We start from the raw sequence: 19,815 nt of genomic DNA on the forward strand, positions 1-19,815 counted from the left end.
GCAGACGGCTGGCACTGGTATGGTGTGGATGTGCACTTCTGATTTGCAATCAGGTATACCGGTCACAGCAGTGAGGCTATAGTTCGTAGCCCTCTCTCCGTCGCACCTTGGTGCACAACCCGCCAGAGGAAACAAATTCCATTCATAAACCAGAAAGAAGACAATGCGGGGGGCACTCACGTTTAGGTGATCAGGTACAGGCTTCTTTATTTTCACAGTGCAGGTAAAATCAATGCATAGCGGGGCGTCAGGGGACGATAGCTATTTCGTGCCGCTCCCGGCACTTCTTCAGGTCACGCCCCTCCAGGTGAACTGGGGTCAGGTAAATACTTCCTGCATCCCCACGTCATCGGGAAAAGGGTGTTGCAAACATATTATACAAAAGTACAAAAATACAAAATGCAAAATACAAACACTTCTTTAAAACCAACATTGGTAGTTATATCGTTAAATCTCATTTAGATACAAAGTTAAATAAAACCATATGACGACCTGCTAAACGGATGAATGTTTTACTAGTAAGGTCTTCATTCTGTCATACACCTATCAGGAAAAAACGCTCATGTCGAGACGCTCATTCAGACCAAGATTTCCCTCTGCAGAGGTCGGAATGATCCATCTCGTTTCAGTTTGTAATAAGCGTTTTTTACTATCTGTTCCTGGGATTGAAAAAATCTTTTCTATGCCAACAAATTTTAACACTTTCATGTTCCCTCCATGCACATCCTCCACATGCAAAATTAACCTAGGGCACCCTTTTTTTGTAACTAGTGACCTAACGTGTTCCCTAAAACGCACGTTCATAGGTCTAGTGGTGCAACCTATATAAAATCGTTTGCATGTGCAAAAAATTGCATAGACAACATTGCTGGTTCTTCTGCACATGCTGTCTTCACTAGTATATCTTTTATGTTTTTACACTTTTTAAAAGCCACAATAGGTTTCTGGCTCGTACATTCTGCAAGATCCGCGAACCAGAAACCAGTTGTCACTTATGGCTTTTTTTATTCTTTCTGCCATGGGGCTAAATGAAAAAGAAAACGTAAAACGTGGACTATCTACCTTCCTAAAGCCCTGTTCCGTGATAACAGATGATGCGATTTCTGTCCTGCCCTCTGTCTCTGCGCTTTGTCTAGTTACCCCCCTATTGCCTCCACGTTTTAGGGGTTTTCTGTTCTTATTTTTTCTCCTATTTTCACCATTAAGCAGCATTTTTCTATCTTGACATTTTGCTCTATCCAATGCTTTTTCCAAAAGATTTTTTGGGTACCCTCTACTCATCAGGCGACCCATCAAGTCATTCGCCTGTTTCAAGAAATCCTCGTCCCTACTATTTACGCACCTTAGGTGCAAGAACTGTCCATAAGGGACAGCTTTCTTGACGTGCTTGGGGTGGTAACTATCAAAATGCAGCAGTGCATTGCACGCTGTGGGTTTACGGTAACCCTTGGTAACAATGCTACCTTCCTCTACCACCACGAGCATGTCAAGAAATTCTAGTTCTCCTTGTCCCACCTTAGAAGTGAAAGAAAGATTCATATCATTGCAACCATTTAGTTCTGCTACAAATTCACTGAATTCTGACTCAGTCCCCGTCCACACGATGAAAATATCATCGACAAATCAATGGTAACCTGCAACGTAATTCCAAAAATGGTTTGAACTTGAAAATACATACTTCTTTTCGAACATTGCGACATAAATATTCACCAAGGTGCAAGCCATGGGCGTACCCATGGCAACGCCGCCTACTTGTTTAAACCACTTTTCGCCGAATTTGAAGGTGTTGCAGGTTAGGATAAAGTGGACGGACTCACATATGAACTCTATATAGCTTGATGATTTATCTGAATCCTGTAAAAGTTCACGAATGGTTGCTACACTCCTCTCCTGAGGGATACTCGTATAGAGGCTTTCAAAATAATGTGCATGCTGTGATGATGGAGACATTAGGGTATACTGTGATGAAGAAGATACCGACCTAATGAGACCCTGGGATAATGTATGCATTGGTGTTGTAATTGTAACAATTATATAGTTAGATGATGATAAATCAGATTTCTGGGTCACCAACCGTGAATATAAACTTGTATATGCCAAAAACTGGTGTCTTGATAAACTAGATGCTCAGTTCTGGCGGGATTTCTCTTTAAATCCAGACCACACAAAACAACAATTACTTCTCAGTGGGTAAGCGCTTTCTTGAAAATGTCATTACAGTTTTGCAGAAATAAAATAGAAGACATTTCATTGCCGTTGGTAAACAATCCAATAATTTATCCCTCCATAATTTATTGGGAATTTCCTGCTCCACGCTCCATTTAAGGAAATCCTAATTTATCTCTCAATCCTAGCAAAAAATAGCTCTGTCTGCTGTGGCGGAAGCTGCAAAATTAATTTACAAAGTATACATCCTTCTGTTGTGTGCCCGTAATCTGCAGACAGGCTTGCAAGAAACATTGCCATATTTAGCATCTTGTGTCAGGACAATTATTTACAATATCTGAACAGCATGGAGCCAGATTACCAGTATAAAGGATTCTAATCTGCAGCTCAATGCTGTAAACCTGCATACTGTGCCAGTGTCATAAGGAAAAGGCAACCGGAGAATAATGTAATCTGCTCCAGATGTACTTGTTTAACCCCTTTGTGTGCCTAACAGGGGCTTTAACCTGAAAAAGCCCTAGCTTGCTTCTCTGAATGATAAGTTGGGTGTAAATTCTGCAAAACTAGAGCGCTGTAGTCTAGAACTTGTGGTTCTACATCTGTAATATTACAAGTATCAACATCTGTCTTGGCAGAGAATCATAGATGTGCAACAGAGAATCATAGTTGTGCAACAGCTGGAGTACTACAGCTCTCAACATCACCTGAGTTTTCTGAAAGTTATAGTTTCACAACAGTTGGAGCAACACCGTTTGGCCACTGCTGTTGTGGTCTGCTTTTGGGGTACCCTGAGCTAAAGACAATGTTAAATCCAAATGATCTTTTCACACTGGTATTGTGGTTTCCATATATAATGGCAGTGATGGGCTGTGATGGATCGGTTTTCATACAGATCATTTATGACACTCCCTTGTTCTTTAACCGGGTACGTTAGGGTTCCGTTATTTTGACTACAGAAATAGCACAACGCTATTCTTGCTGTCAAGACCCAGACAGAAACTCAAGACACAATTTACAAAGGGTATTTTAACCAAGCTGTAGTACCAGGCACAGCCACTACCAAATGCATGGCATTGTGCTTCATGAACAATGAAGGGGATTTGGTGTCCCTGCTTAACCACCACATCCCCTTTATTCATTGAGATATCAGGAACAGGAACGGGAAAAAAAAGATCCTCAATAGGCGCAATGGACAGCAGTGAAGAAGAGTTCAATGGTCATCCATCATTGATATAAAGGTATTTATTAAGCACACAGTAGCAACGCGTTTCTTGCCCGGATCGGGCACTTCCTCAGGCAAATGTGCATTTGCCTGAGGAAGTGCCCGATCCGGGCAAGAAACGCGTTGCTACTGTGTGCTTAATAAATACCTTTATATCAATGATGGATGACCATTGAACTCTTCTTCACTGCTGTCCATTGCGCCTATTGAGGATCTTTTTTTTCCCGTTCCTGTTCCTGATATCTCTGCAAGCCGGCCAGCCACGCTGATACCGGAGGATCCAGGCTGCATCCAGCACACTCTATCATCACTCGAGCTCATCTAGGTGTTGTGCCCATAGCGCAACACCATCTGGTAAGTGGAATACCAACCCCTTCCCTTACCCCAAGTCTTTTGAAGTATCACACTAGGGGCGCGTGTCTCTTTTTCTTTTTATCTTGCCTTTATTCATTGAGAACCTGGGAGTCAGACACCAGTGATCATCAGGGCTGCTGTCAGAAATTTTGTGGCCCCTTACACACCTCAAGGTCTGGGCTTCCCCCGTGGCCCACCCCCAATTCTGCCTGCTATCTATCTCATTGTCTATGGAAACATATTTTAAAAACACAGGACAAGGAAAACAAGAGCCCTTTAGTTAAATGTACTTTTATGATGGAGTTACGGGATCATGTTTATACTGTGATAGTGGAGACACTGGGATAAAAGTGGTCTTCTGCTTCAGTGCAGGGGCTGCTGCAGGGTGGGGGGTTGTGAAGCAGGGGCCCGGGCCCCTTGGGTACTGTCTGTACTTCCCTGACAGCGGCCCTGGTGGGGATCATATATATGTAAGCGTTGACTTTTACAATCTTAGAGCTACCATAGAGATTGTCTGGGGAATTGTGTTTCCAGTTAAATGAGCTCAATAAAAGAAATGTACTAATCTGTCCCAATTTGCCACCATTCCAATGGTGCTTGGCCCCATTGATCAACATTTCCTATCCATGTGTCTAGAGATGGATCAGGGCGGGTTAGTAGACTATTTTAATTATTTCACAATATTACAATATTACTGTACACTATATTGATTATATCTGCGCCCAGTTAATTAGAAAATAAAAACTTTTTCAAGTCCTTTATACAGTATTTGTATTGGACAAGGATTCTAAATCCGATTTTATAGTACGATAATAATTCCCCATCTTTATACCATGAGAAGGTCAGCAATTGCTACAGCTATTCCCATGCTTGTTGTTCGCCAGGAACTCTTTAACAGTTTTCTGAGGAACGCCGGGTTTCTACAGAATAGGTTGCATGCTCTCGATCAAAGATCTATGATCAAAGGTTTTCGTTTCATATTTTTAAACCAGGCATAAAAAAAACTGAGGCTTCATGCTGCGGTGGATGCCAGCGAATAAATCTTTCCATGCCTCCTCTATTTAGTAGTGAGACAGGATTCATTGGCATGTGCCAGCACTAACCATGGTTCTTCGTGTACTGTGCGTTCATGAGAATCATCAAAAAGGAAACAACAAGAACTGCTATAGACATAAATATTGTTGTAAAGAGTTTTGTACAAATGTGATCATTTCCAGAAAATTCTCAAAATGATCGGTCACAAATAGATTACAAGCTGAACCGTCAGTACATATTATACAGCCTTTCCAAGGAACCTTGACTGAATGTACGGTATGTGATGTTTTGGTAAATTGAACACAGTGATTATTTTAGAAGGGTTACCATGGAGCTAATTTCTTTAAAAAATAACCAAGAAGCCCACCAGTCCTCAGGTTTTTTGGCACAAAAGTGGAGCTGGATTTTTGGGAAAAAATCAGCTGTGGTGGTGAAGGTTTATTATGGGTATTGGGCTCTGCTATGTGAATCTGTATGGCAGCACACTGCTAAGTCCCGACAGTTCATATAGTAAAGTATATCACAATATGTACTATATTATGGAGGTATTTTTACTCAAAAGTTAAAAAGTGTCCAATATTTATTTTTGTAAAAAGTGCAAGTTCTTTCTGAATTTATGTGAGTTTATCCAGTTTCCTTAATCCTAAATTTCATACTGATATTCTGATCCAGTGAAATTGGCCCCATTGTGTGTGTGTATGGGGAGATACTGGTTCTGCTGGTTGAGATCCAGATGGCGTGTGGAGTCTTACAAGCAATTTGCCCTGGGAAAAAAAGTATTCAGCTTTCCTCCAGTAAAAAAAACAAAAAAAAAACTGTTAGCTAATGCCACCTATAGGTAGCTTACCCCCTCATACAAGAGACTGGAATACAGCAGTGCAAAAAGTCTCTCTTATGGAGGCACAGTAGGGCCCCCATAAAATGCTATATATACTCTATTAGGCAATGTTAACATTGCAAATGTATGGAACATTGCATTTTATTTTATACTGTATAAAACGATGTAGTTGACAATGCAAATCAATACAGCAGCATCCAGTAATGTACACCTCTGGCGCTATGTGAACTGAGCCCCACAGCTATATTTTCATTTTTATGAGCTTCCTAGTGCATTTTCCCATACACAGAGGTGTATGGAGGCACAAGCAGGGCAGCCATACAGTGCCTATGGCGATCACCTTTTTGGTCACAGGGCTTAGAAGATGTTTGACTTGTTTTGTATTATCTAAGCACTGAAGAAGATTAAAGCCGGGGACTCGTCTTTGTTTAGGAGACTCGGCACCTGCACTCAGGGCTCTGCAGTAATTCCTCTTTTGAAAGTGGAGTTATGTTGTTACCTATAGCCCGCAGTTATAGAAAACAGCTCATCTGAACCACATCAAACCACACAGATGAGAGCCTTCTTCCTAAACTTCATTCATAGGTGGCACATCAGACGCAGCATCACATCTGTGTTTGTAATAGATGAGATCTGCTTTATGTTTTCAGTTTTGTATCCCAGATAACTGGGAACAAATTTAGGATGATTGATTTATTGTATTTGATCCTCCTCCTGCAAACATTATAGGTTTAGTGAGAAACATTATAGGTTTAGTGAGGAATTTGTTTTCTTGGAAGGATCTCTACAGCTTCAATTTGAGATGCAGATACCATCTATTCTAGTGTAGATGCTATACAATTTCAGACTGATTGCAGTATTGACAATTAAGGAAGAGTTCACACCACATTTTGGCAACACATTGCAGGTATACAACGACAGCATTTCAAAAAAGCTTGCTGAAGTTTCCTGGGATGTGTACTTGTCTGTGATGGACTCAAACATGTGGTCTGCTGTGCTTTTGAGTTCTACAACTGAAAGTATAAGTTCGGAAATGGACTGAATATAGTTAAAGGGGTACTCCGCCCCTAGATATCTTATTCCCTATTCAAAGGATAGAGGATAAGATGTCTGATCCCTGTGATCTCCCCACTGCACCCGACATTCGTTTAGAGCGTCGGGTGAAGTGCCGGAGGCTCGTGACGTCACGGCCGTGCCCTGTTCCTGATGTCATGCCCTCTCAATGCTTGTCTATGGGAGGGGGTGTTATGTCCGTCACGCCCCCTCCTATAGACTTGCATTGAGGGGGCATGGCAGTGACGCCACGAGCAGAGCGTGGCCGTGACGTCACGAGCCTCCGCCCCGCATCGCCAGTCATCTGGCACGGAGTAAAGTTTGCTCCATGCATCGGATGTCTGGTGTGCTGAAGCCAAGATAGCCAAACCCCCGCGATCAGACATCTTATTCCCTATCCTTTGGATAGGGGATAAGATGTCTAGGTGCGGAATGTCCCTTCAAGAATAAGACTGTTCGGCCCATTAAAATTATTGGCCTCACTGGGTACATAGTTACATAGTTACATAGTTAGTACGGTCGAAAAAAGACATATGTCCATCAAGTTCAACCAGGGAATTAAGGGGTAGGGGTGTGGCGCGATATTGGGGAAGGGATGAGATTTTATATTTCTTCATAAGCATTAATCTTATTTTGTTCCAGGAATGTATCTAATCCTGTTTTAAAGCTGTTAATTGTTCCTGCTGTGACCAGTTCCTGAGGTAGACCGTTCCATAAATTCACAGTCCTCACGGTAAAGAAGGCGTGTCGCCCCTTGAGACTAAACTTTTTCTTCTCCAGACGGAGGGAGTGCCCCCTCGTCCTTTGGGGGGGTTTAACCTGGAACAGTTTTTCTCCATATTTTTTGTATAGGCCATTAATATACTTATATACGTTTATCATATCCCCCCTTAAACGTCTCTTCTCAAGACTAAACAATTGTAACTCCTTTAATCGCTCCTCATAGCTAAGATGTTCCATGCCCCATATTAGTTTAGTCGCGCGTCTCTGCACCCTTTCCAACTCCGCAGTGTCCCTTTTATGGACAGGTGACCAAAACTGAACAGCATATTCCAGGTGAGGCCGTACCAATGCTTTATAAAGGGGGAGTATTATGTCCCTGTCCCTTGAGTCCATGCCTCTTTTGATACATGACAATATCCTGCCGGCTTTGGAAGCAGCAGCCTGACATTGCATGCTATTCTGTAGTCTGTGATCTACAAGTACACCCAGATCCTTCTCTACCAGTGACTCTGCCAGTTTAATCCCCCCTAAGACATACGATGCATGCAGGTTATTAGTACCCAGATGCATAACTTTACATTTATCCACATTGAACCTCATTTGCCAAGTGGATGCCCAGACACTTAGTCTATCCAAGTCATCTTGTAACTTATGCACATCCTCTATAGACTGTACTGTGCTACAAAGCTTGGTGTCATCTGCAAAGATAGAAACAGAGCTGTTAATACCATCCTCTATATCATTGATAAATAAATTAAACAACAGCGGTCCCAGTACTGAACCTTGGGGTACACCACTAATAACCAGGGACCAATCAGAGTACGAATCATTGACCACCACTCTCTGGGTACGATCCATGAGCCAGTGTTCAATCCAGTTACAAACTAAAATTTCCAAACCCAAAGACCTTAACTTACCTGTCAGACGTCTATGAGGGACAGTATCAAATGCTTTAGCAAAATCCAGAAACACTATATCCACAGCCATTCCTCTGTCAAGGCTTCTACTCACCTCTTCATAAAAGCAAATTAGATTGGTTTGACAACTTCTATCCTTAGTAAACCCATGCTGGCTATCACTTATAATACAATTATCCCCTATGTATTCCTGTATGTAATCCCTTATAAGTCCTTCAAACAATTTACCCACAATGCACGTTAAACTTACCGGTCTATAGTTTCCTGGGGAAGACCTAGAGCCCTTTTTGAAGATTGGCACCACATTCGCCTTGCGCCAGTCCCTTGGCACAATACCAGACACCAGAGAATCTCTAAATATCATGAACAGGGGTACAGATATTACTGAACTTACCTCTCTAAGAACTCTTGGGTGTAGTCCATCCGGTCCTGGGGATTTGCTTACATTTATATCACTTAACTTACCTTGTACCATCTCTACATTAAGCCAGTTCAGTACATTACATGATGTGTTACCAGCACTGACCTGGCCAATGTCAGCTCCTTCTTCCATAGTGTATACAGAACTAAAGAACCCATTCAGTAGCTCCGCCTTCTCTTGATCGCCCGTGACAACCTCCCCATTATCATTATTAAGGGGTCCTACATGCTCTGTCCTTGGTTTTTTTGCATTTATATATCTAAAAAAATATTTAGGATTAGTTTTGCTTTCTTTGGCCACCTGTCTCTCATTTTGAATTTTTGCTGTTTTTATTACATTTTTACAGATTTTATTAAGCTCCTTGTACTGTTTAAATGTTATAGCTGACCCATCAGATTTGTATTTTTTGAAGGCTATTTTTTTGTTGTTTATTGCTCTTTTAACATCATGTGTCAGCCGTGTAGGATTTAGTTTTAATCGTTTATATTTGTTCCCCTTTGGTATATATTTAGCTGTATAGTTATTTAGAGTTGATTTAAAGATGTCCCATTTACCTTCTGTATCAGTATTTGACAACACCTCCCCCCAGTCTATGTCCTGTAGTGCAGCCCTCAGCCCAGGGAAATTTGCCTTTTTAAAGTTATATGTTTTTGCCTTCCCCGCCTGTCTTTGTTTTCTACATTTTAAGTCAAAAGTAACTATATTGTGGTCGCTATTACCAAGGTTTTCCCGCACAGTTACATTACCAACCAGCTCTGCGTTGTTGGAAATGATCAGATCCAACAAGGCATCACTTCTTGTTGGGTCCTCCACAAACTGGCCCATAAAATTATCCTGCAATAAATTTAGGAATTGTCGCCCCTTTGTAGTTTTAGCCAACCCCGGACCCCAATCTATATCTGGATAGTTAAAATCTCCCATTATTACCACTGTACCTGCCCGGGCGGCCCTCTCTATTTGTTTATGAAGCCGACCTTCTATCTCTTCAGTGATATTAGGGGGTCTGTAGATTACACCAAATACTATTTTTTCAGTATTTCCCTCCTTTTGTAATTCTACCCACAATGATTCCACATCCTCAGAATCATCACACACTATGGCATCGTTCACACTGACTTTCATACCACTTCTTACATACAGACAGACGCCACCACCTTTTCTGTTCATTCTATCCTTGCGAAACAATGTAAACCCCTGCAGATTGATAGCCCAGTCATGCGAGGAGTCCAGCCATGTCTCAGTGACCCCAACTATATCAATATGTTCCTCCAGTATCAAGGCCTCAAGCTCCCCCATTTTATTTGCTAGGCTTCTGGCATTTGTGAACATACACTTTACATTTCCATCCTTTATGTTATTGGGGTTAATGGGATTCAAGGGTGTAAGTTTTATTTTCCTATGAAGCCTAATCCTATTAACTATTCTAACCCCTCCCTCCGCTCCACCCCCAGGTACATTTATAATTCCCACCTCTCTATCTACACTATCTTCCCCCTCTTTGCTGTAGGTTCCTCAGAAGACTTGCCTGGAATTTCTCCCCATATATGTAGTCATGGTGCATTATGGATATGGGTGTAACTGTTCAGGAATATGCCCAAGGTGTGATGGGGAGTGCACAGGAGTTAGTGGGCGCAAAGATTTCTGGCTTTGCATGCAATTAAATGCATGTGAGCATTCGCTTCTTGCGGAAGCAGGTGGAAGTCATCATCATTTCAGCCCTATCAGGTAGTAAGTAGTGCCAAGAGGGCCCACATGACCACATATTGTCCCTGTAGTAAGACCTCTTTAATCTGTTGAGAAACCTAGCAGTATGTGTCCAAGTGTCCCTGCCATAAAAAAAAAAATTAAAATAAAATCTGTGATCTCCATCCAGTTGCACTAGATGGGCTCCAATATAAGTCTACGGAGCCTGTCTATTCAAACTGGATGGAGATAGCAGTGAGCGGAAAAGTAAAGCACATAGTTGCTGGTGGGGGTCTCAGCACCGAGACAATGACCATTAACAACTTTTGACATTTTCCTGTGACATTCAGGAGGTCTGTCAGTATCCAGAAGTGCAGAATATTTAAATGCTTGAGTGGACTAGTGCATTATTTCGATTTCATGTATGTTCTTTATCACTGAGAAAACATTTGAAGAGTCTGCACTTCTGGATACTGACGGATCTCCTTCTTAAAGTCCACTGAGATCCAAGTGATGGGGTTGTTGGTCTACTTGTGTCCCATTTTCTACTGAGACGCCAAGTTTGCTACAGACACTTTCAGTATTAGACGATTTCCATACACATCTGGGCAATGCTGTACTGGACAAGTCATCCAGAGAGAAATGCTTTATGTAGCTATTCTCCACTCTGGCCAAGATATAAGGATTGTAAACAGAAGACCCCTGTATATTAGTAATAAAACATTGTAAAGTAGCAAACCCCTCTTATCCAGGAATCCTCCTCCTGGTATGCATGGAGCCTTAGTGATAGAATTGAGGATGTGAAGACAGAGAACATAAGCATCAACATGTATGCAACACCGAAGACGAATAAAGCCGAAAAAGACGGCACTAACCCAACCCCGTGTATCTACTGCAGAACTGCACAGGTAAGCGGTTCAGGTGTGTAGGGAAACACAATCAGGAGGCGCTACACGCTAAAGCAATACAACTGACTATCACGGAAAGAGAACAAAAACCGGAGCGCTCACCGTTTGGAAGATAGATCAGGCACAGGATACTAAGTCCATGGACCAGTTTGGTCTCAAGCAGGGAGGCGACAGCTGGATACGGGGGAGTATTAGACGTCCGGCCATGCACCGTATCACGCCCCTATGCGCTTCGTCAGGCCGCTCAAGCGGCCTGACGAAGCACCTAGGGGCGTGATACGGTCCGTGGCCCGATGTCTGATACTCCCCCGTATCCAGCTGCTGCCTCCCTGCTTGAGACCGAACCGGTCCATGGACTTAGTATCCTGTGCCTTATCTATCTTCCAAACGGTGAGCGCTCCGGTTTTTGTTCTCTTTCCGTGATAGTCATAAGCATCAACATATTCACAGCATTGCACAGGTTATATATTCAGGTAACAAGGTTTTTTACTCTCTTACATTTTTCCTGGTTCGCCGATGTTGTTTTTGGAAGTGCAGCTCCAGCTCTTTTTGGTTTTACCTATGTTGTGTCCTGACCTGTCAGTAATTATATTTTATGACATAACTTAATGATTGGTATCGTTCAAAGGTGAATATTTTGTTTCTTGTAAAGTAACTTTAGATGGACTATGAAATGACTTTTATTTGGAGGAGGGAAAACTGCAGACAATAACAGATATTCTCCATATTTTGGACAAGTCTAGACAGTTGCTTAAACTAAAATATGACCTATGTGATATCTATGTGCTTTAAACATGTATTTCAGTTTTGTCACAAGAATTATAGACCGTGGTGGAGATTTATCAAAACCTGTGTAGGGGGAAGAGTGGTGCAGTTGCCCATAGCAACCAATCAGATTTCTTCTTTTATTTTTCAGAGGCCTTTTAAAAAATGAGTGATCTGATTGGTTGCTATGGGCAACTGTGTCACTCTTCTCCTACGCAGGTTTTGACACCTTTAAAAGATCTATTTTTGTTACAAGGGTACAACGTTTATCATAGCGTCTTGATGCTGGGACTCCCAGTAATCAGCTGCAATCTGTGAAATAACTGAGCAATAGATGTTTAATTTCCCTCCAGCACCACCCCAGGGGATACGAAGCATTACAAGTTCATATTGAAATCAGTGTGTTGTTCATGGGCATCTTAGGTCCTCCAGAGGAAATGACTTCTTCAAAGGGGTACTCCGGTGGAAAACATTTTTTCAACTGGTGCCAGAAAGTTAAACAGATTTGTAAATTACGTCTATTAAAAAATCTTTACCTTTCCAGTACTTTTAAGCAGCTGTATTCTACAGTAGACATTCTTTTCTTTTTGAATTTCTTTTTTGTCTTGTCCAGAGCAGCATAGGTTTGCTATGGGGATTTTCTCCTGCTCTGGACAGTTCCTGATACAGGCATCAGGTGTCAGCTCTCTGGACAAGACAAAAAAAGAAATTCAAAAAGAAAAGAATTTCCTCTGTAGTATACAGCTGCTAAAAAGTAATGGAAGGGTAAAGATTTTTTAATAGAAGTAATTTACAAATCTGATTAACTTTCTGGCACCAGTTGATTTTAAAAAAGTACCCCTTTAAGGCACAGAATTTCTGGCTGCAATTCCACTTTGAAATTACAGGCAGAAATTCTGCTTACTAAAATATACCTGCTAGTGAATGGGTTTTCCGTTCATCAAGTCACACTTCAGAATGTTTTGAAGCGGAATTTGTGAATGAAAAGTTCGCTTTCAAATTTCCGCCTGAAGAATGGCATTGCTCATTTTTCAGGCGGAAATACTCGCAGAACACATTGCGGTCTATTGGGGACTGAAATGTCCGCACGGTCCTAGCACCGATTTATTCTGTGCTGGCTGCACTCAGACTCTCTGAACCTAGCCTAACTGTTCTCTGCTCAGGATATTTAGAGACCCTCCTCTACTTAGCCTACTAAGAAAATTTGTAAATGAGCATCTTTTGTGCAAACTAGAAATGTGTTTAAATTGACTAAGAAATATAAAGGGAGGATTTGTGCTTCTCTGTCCTGCTGGACTTCCTTCTGACTTTGGCTCAGAAAACTGCTTCAGGGTACGTTCACACAAGAGCGCATCTGCAGCGTATTTGATGCTGCAGATGCGCTGCCAGCACACAGAGCAAACTCCCTGCTGCTGCTGCCATAGCTTTGTCTGTCCGCATGTGACTGCCGTCAGGAAATCCACAGATTTGAGTGGACACACAGAGCTGCAGAAGGGAGCTCACTATGCCTTAACTGTGTGTGTGTTGGCAGTGCATCTGCAACGTCAAATATGCTGCGAATGTGCTCCCGTGTGAACGTACCCTCAGGCCTCAGTCACGCAGCAGACATTCTGCCGGCGGCAGACTCACTGGGATTTTGCCACGCTGTTCAGACTGCTGAATCACTGCAGTAGAATTCCACCTTCAAAAAGTAAGTCCGCTTAAAGAATTAACGTTTAAGGGGGGGCGGATTCAACGGCTGGGACCCCCTGCAATTTCTAGAATAGGGAACCCGACTCTCCAAGCTACATGTAGTGGCAGACAGCTCCATGCATTTTCTTTTGGAGTTACAGAGGTATTGTTTGGCTGGATGACCCTTTAAACCAGGATTCTCCCTTCACTAAAGCTGTCAATAAAGCCAGTCTGAGCAGGATAGGGGCACGATGAGCGGAGCTAGAAGCTGTTGGGCTTGTCTGATCTAAAGTTTCTTTTCTGCTCTATATAGCATTCTGTGGAGCAGAGGTAACCAGCATCAGGGTTCCCCTGTCAGGTCCTCAGGCCAATGTGAGAAGCCACCGGAGCTACCTGACATGTTCTTTTTAAAAACTGCATCAAAACTGCATGTGTGCTTCCACCCTTATAATAGTTTTATTGTGTTATATCTGGAAATGGGGGTAGAGGTTAGGGATCAAGGAGGTCAATAGAAAATAGTCTGTTGTGGTTCATTGAAGAATGTGTCCATTACTCTATTTTCCTTTTTACGGGGGACTGTAAAACGGGCATCTCTGTTTATATTGCTCAGTGGCAAATCCAAAAAGCCGCAATTTCTGCCAGCCCGTGCTTCTGGAATAGCTTGTCCTGGACCAGTATCTTATATCTCAGTGATGTACTGTACTATAAAGCTTTCCACAAATAAATGCTGTGTTTATACCCCCTCCCCAGGAAGCTGCTACATATTTATAGCTCCGTGCATTTTTTGTTTTTGCATTTTAAACTTTAGATTCAAAAGCAAAAAAATATCAAGTAAGGTACAAGGCAAATAAAGGTATAATCTAAAGTAAAAGCGTATTTGTCAGTTTTCCTGACATGTTTATTAAAAATAATACTCATATCTTTATAGCATCAACAAATTACACAGCACTTTACGAGTTTTGTGGATACAAATAAAGATGAATATTAGACATTGGAATATTAGATCTAATTATTCAAACAAGAGTACTGAGTTTTAGTATATACCCCATAACATGGCAATTCTGGAGCATTATGCTGCTGGCCCTTTGTTATTCCTTCTGGAAATACACTAGATGTATTTTAACTGGTGGCTAAATGGGAGCTCAACATAAAACATGATTGCCCAAGGCGAGGATAATGTGTTGCACAAAAAACCCAATGTGCCAAAAAAGTGGAGACAAAAAATGGGTAACAGTCCTACTAGGCTAGGGGTGAGACATAAGAGAAAGAACAGAAGAAAAAATACAAAGAGTAATAAAATAAATAAAAAAGAAAAGAGAATAAGAGAGAGAGTTTCCAAATTAAAATAGCATTTATTTAAATAAACTTAGTGGAGTGAGGTCCTTAGCAGGGCTACCATCACCCCCACTGTGGACACACGGAAGGACTTCTACCCTAGGAGCCTCTGGTTAGAGAAACACGCTCCATCAGGAACTCTTTCTGCTCCGCTGGCCAGCCGCAGCTAGGACAACTGCGTCCAGCCCACGATCGGCATAGCCGGTAAGAGGCACACAGTGCCAAACTCACATTGCAATCGGAGCCTCGCATACCTGTCCCCGCGCTGCCAGGTGATAGCGAGGTCCCGAAGCGGAGGATTACAATAACTGTGGACAATCAGCTACAACCCCCGTTGAGTTTGAAGCCACTCATACTGGGTAAAGGGCATGTATTATTATGAATCCCCATGCTTTTGTGATACATCGATACACAACATACGGTAGTTTTATTAGAAAAATAAGGTTGTCCAGCCTGGATGCTCTTTAAAACAGAATGCTACTTTATTCAAGGCACATCAAATGGGCATACAGGAAACCCATATGACTAAGTTTTTATGAAGTAGCCGAAACATGTCCCTTTGTCCACATGCGGGTCCTGTATGTCCATTTGATGTGTCTGGAATAAAGAAGCGTTCTGTTTTAAAGAGCATCCGGGCTGGATAACCTTGTTTTTCTATGTTACTGGAGTGTGGTCCGCACTAGTCCGTGTCTTGGCTTCTGGTGTGTGGGGTATGGGCTGAACGTTTTTATGCCCCAACCTTCAAAATACTACAATAAAGAAAATAAAAATAAATGATGGACACCTTTGCGCTAAATATTTTTATAATTATTCATTTGTTTCCTTAATGCTAAATCAATAAGCTTTCTACTCACTTTTTATTAACAGAGATTAGAATAATCTGCCAGTCAGGCTATCTGCTCCCTCCCTTCCTTTTCTGTATTGGGCCCTATTAACATGTGTGCGTTGTCCGGCGCTGTAGGTAAAACAACTTTAGGCTGAGTTCACTGAGCCGAACACCGGACATTTGGAAACCCATCCTTAGAGATAGCAGCAGGAAGGGGAAGGGAGTTGTACACAGAAGGCAAGAGTGTGGACAATAGGGAGAGCGTATATGGAGGCTATCCTCACAGGCTGCTGATAGAGAGAAAAACATACAAAAGGCAGTTTGTACATTTGTAGAGAGAAAGCAGAGCACCCAACGCAGCCTGTAGAGTCCTGAAAATACAGTGAAAACCAAAGATAAAACGTATATCAAACTTCCAACATATTAGGACTCCTGACTAAGAGTCAAAACACGTGTCAGAGGTGGTGGTGCGGTGCACCATGTCACTATGTCCCAATTAGGTATGGTATGATTTTTGACGTGTCCACATAAGAAAGTCTAAATTTAGAAGCGGAATTTCAGAGGGATCTGAAAATGAATAAAGACTGCAGACTGAAACCTAGTCCAATATTTTTAATTTAGTATAACCAGTAACATATGTAAAAAAAAATAAAAATCATTTCAAAGGTGTCCATAGCTTGTAATGGCCAATGAACTGTCTGCAAGCTGTAAGTTATTTACTTGGCCATAAAAGGCTCTAATACATTTTTAAGTAGCAGTAAATTAATTTTATCATTTTTTCTCATGAGAATAGTCTGTGGTGAAACGCAAGTGATGTCATCTCATGTTGTGATCTCATCGTCATCATCATAGAAAACATCTGTTATTTCTGCCACTTCTGGAAACATCTGAGGTTTTAAATAATTCATGTTCTCTCTATTCTCCGGCCAGAAGCTGGAAATAGCAACAAATTAATTTGTTGGACGTACTTACAGTAATCGGTGTCCACACTGAATGTTCATGATATTCTCTGGAAGGAGACAGGGCGAAACATCCTGTGCTTTTGCAGGAGTCGCAGTATAGATTGCACTAAGTCATTAAAGGGTAACTCTCATTAAAATAAATTCTTGCTATTGCACTCCTTATGGTAAATAAAAAATATTTCTAAAATACTTTGTTTAAAAAAAAAAATGAAGTTTTCTATGTTTTATTTGTGCTTAAAAAAGCTCGAGCACATTTACCCCCATCTCATACACAGACTTTGGACCAAGGTCCAAGCACAGGAAGTGCAGCCTGGAGTGCTGAGGGGGGTGTGTCCAGCCTCATCCAATCATAGCTCCACTCACACTTAACTGTCATATGCTGTTGGCTGGACACACACCCTCAGCACTCCAGGCTGCACTTCCTGTGTTTAGGATTCGGTCCTAAGTCTGTGTATAAGATGGGGGAAAATGTGCTCTTGAGCTTTTTTTAAGCACAAATAAAACATAGAAAACTTCATTTTTTTAAACCAAAGTATATTAGAAATATTTTTTATTTACCATAAGGAGTGCAATAGCAAAAATTTGTTTTAATAAGAGTGCCCATTTAAACTTTACTTTTACATGATTTGCTTTTGTAAATAAAGAATAAGGGCCTGAAGCTGATTCCTGCTAGACTGGCCAGATATTTCTCCCTGAGTGTGCTGTGCTGTGTCTCTTTGTCCAGGCTGCTCTTTAACTCCCATATCTCTGTGTTCAGACGGGAGTCTGATAGAACAGGAGTGAGCACAGAGGAGGGCTAGTCTCCCCTTCATGTTCTGGGCTTTGTCCCAGCTGGGTTAAAGATGATGCTGCAGCTGGACAGGATTATATTCTGGATGGTATGGGCACCCCTAGTGTTTTATTTAACAAAAAGCCATTATTTCTATAAAAAGGAGGTCAACTTTTTTATAAAGTATATTAGAAAGGTTAATGTTTTGCCAAGATGTACAACATATAAAAAGTTTTTGATTCTGACAGTGCCCATTGAAATAAGTTTCAGGAACCCGCGATCTTCAACTCTAGTGCGGAGAGACAGACCCTGTGCAGTTGCCAAGGCAGCCATGCCACGCTCGGCAAAGTCAGTGCACATGTCCGGTTTGTCAGAAAAGGGCTTTTAAGGTGCACTGTATGAGCAATACACTCAGTGAGAGATTTATCAAAACCTGTCCAGAGGAAAAGTTGTTGAGTTGTCCATAGCAACCAATCAGATTGCTTCTTTCATTTTTGAAAAGGCCTCTGAAAAATGAAAGTAGTGACCTAAATGGTTGCTATGGGCAACTCGGCAACTTTTCCTCTGGACGGGTTTTGATAAATTTCCCTCTCAGTTTTTAGTAGAACAGATGTGGCATGGACTCAGTTTTGAGAGGTGCTTCCCCTGAGGATCAGAATAAGTTTGCAGTGTTTATATAATAATAATCTGATGCACTTTATTTACTGTTCTGCACTTCTTCCATTGAGCTGATGCCTTCTGTTTAAAATCTCAAAAATAACATCTCACTGAAGCTCTGCTTACATTTCAGCTGGTGACAATGCAGAAGATGGAGAACTGGACCTTAATGGGATTGACGACAATGAAATAGACAGGGTGAGACCCGATCCTTCCTTTTATGTCAAGCGATATAAATGTGTTTAATCAAGTCTGTTTTCCAGTGTCTATTATTGCTCAGTTTGTTGTGCAGAGAAATAAATGGACTTATTAGCAAGTGCACTGCTGAGAGCGCTCCAAGTGATCAATGTGACGAATATTACAGTGTTAGTGAGCTGTAAATAAGAAAAGGGCCCTAGACAGTGCTATCATCTGCCAGCATGCATAGCGGGTATCTGACAGCCTGAAATGCATACAAATATATAAAGGTCCTGACCCCAAATCATGCATCATCCTAGTCCTGGAGAATCGTGATATTATTGAAGACTTGGCCGGCAGCAGTACGGATGTATCATTTCACTTCTATACATCTATGGGTAGCATTATTCCGGACTAGAAAAACATTCTTCTAGAAACCAAGCAATACGTGTACACAATTTAAAGGGAATTTATCAACCCATTTAGACTGCTTTTTTCTTCTAAATTTGTGGCCTGAAAAGTCGCAGGCATGCCCCCTGCAATAATTTCTGCAACTTTGAATTTACTATGCTTAAATTTCATTACGATGAAGTGTCCTTACTTGGAGCACTTTGTTCAGTGGTCATGGTTTTATCACATGCGATTTTTTGTGCAGGCCAGATTTAGAAGTTATCAGAGAGGAGGTTAACCCTGCCGTATCAAAATGGCTATATGCGACAATTGTATTAAAGGGGTACTCCAGCGCTAAGACATCTTATCCCCTATCCAAAGGATAGGGGATAAGAAAGATGCCTGATCGCGGGGGTCCCGCCGCTGGGGACCCCCGTGTTCTTCCACACTGCACCCCGTTACGCCCCCTCCCATAGGCTTGCATTGAGGGGGCGGAGCGTGATGTCACACTGGGCGGAGCTGTGATGTCACTATGCTTCGCCCCCGTGATCGCCAGTAATCAGACCCGGAGCGAGCACACTCTGGGGGCTGATTCTAACGTGGTGCGGGGTGGAAGATCATGGGGGTCCCCAGCGGCGGGACACCCGCGATCAGGCATCTTATCCCCTATCCTTTAGATAGGGGATAAGATGTCTTAGCGCCGGAGTATCCCTTTAAATGGGCACTGTCAGATACAAAAACTTTTGATATGTTGTAAAGCATGTAAACCAATAGGTTTTGTAATTGCTTTAATTAGAAAATTTTCAGTATTTCAAACTGAAAAAGCCAGTGAAACAACTGCCCCCCCCCCTGCCTGCTTGGACACATACTAGTCCTGCTGTGTCCATGCATCATCACCTATGTCATGGACAAACTTCCTTGATTGACAGCTGTGAGTGCAGGG

General features: G+C 41.9%; 1 protein-coding gene across 2 annotated transcripts in view; it reads left to right on the plus strand.

Moving 5' to 3' along the window:
- BRF1 (BRF1 RNA polymerase III transcription initiation factor subunit) overlaps window positions 1-19,815 on the plus strand; it is a 379,514-nt gene that overhangs the window by 266,695 nt on the left and 93,004 nt on the right. For both annotated transcript variants that reach the window (XM_056544927.1, XM_056544928.1), the window contains one exon: window positions 18,439-18,503. In XM_056544927.1, the coding sequence (XP_056400902.1) occupies window positions 18,439-18,503 (65 nt within the window). The remainder of the gene's footprint in view (window positions 1-18,438; window positions 18,504-19,815) is intronic.

Source organism: Hyla sarda, chromosome 11, assembly GCF_029499605.1.
Source record: "Hyla sarda isolate aHylSar1 chromosome 11, aHylSar1.hap1, whole genome shotgun sequence".
NCBI classification, from domain to species: domain Eukaryota; kingdom Metazoa; phylum Chordata; class Amphibia; order Anura; family Hylidae; genus Hyla; species Hyla sarda.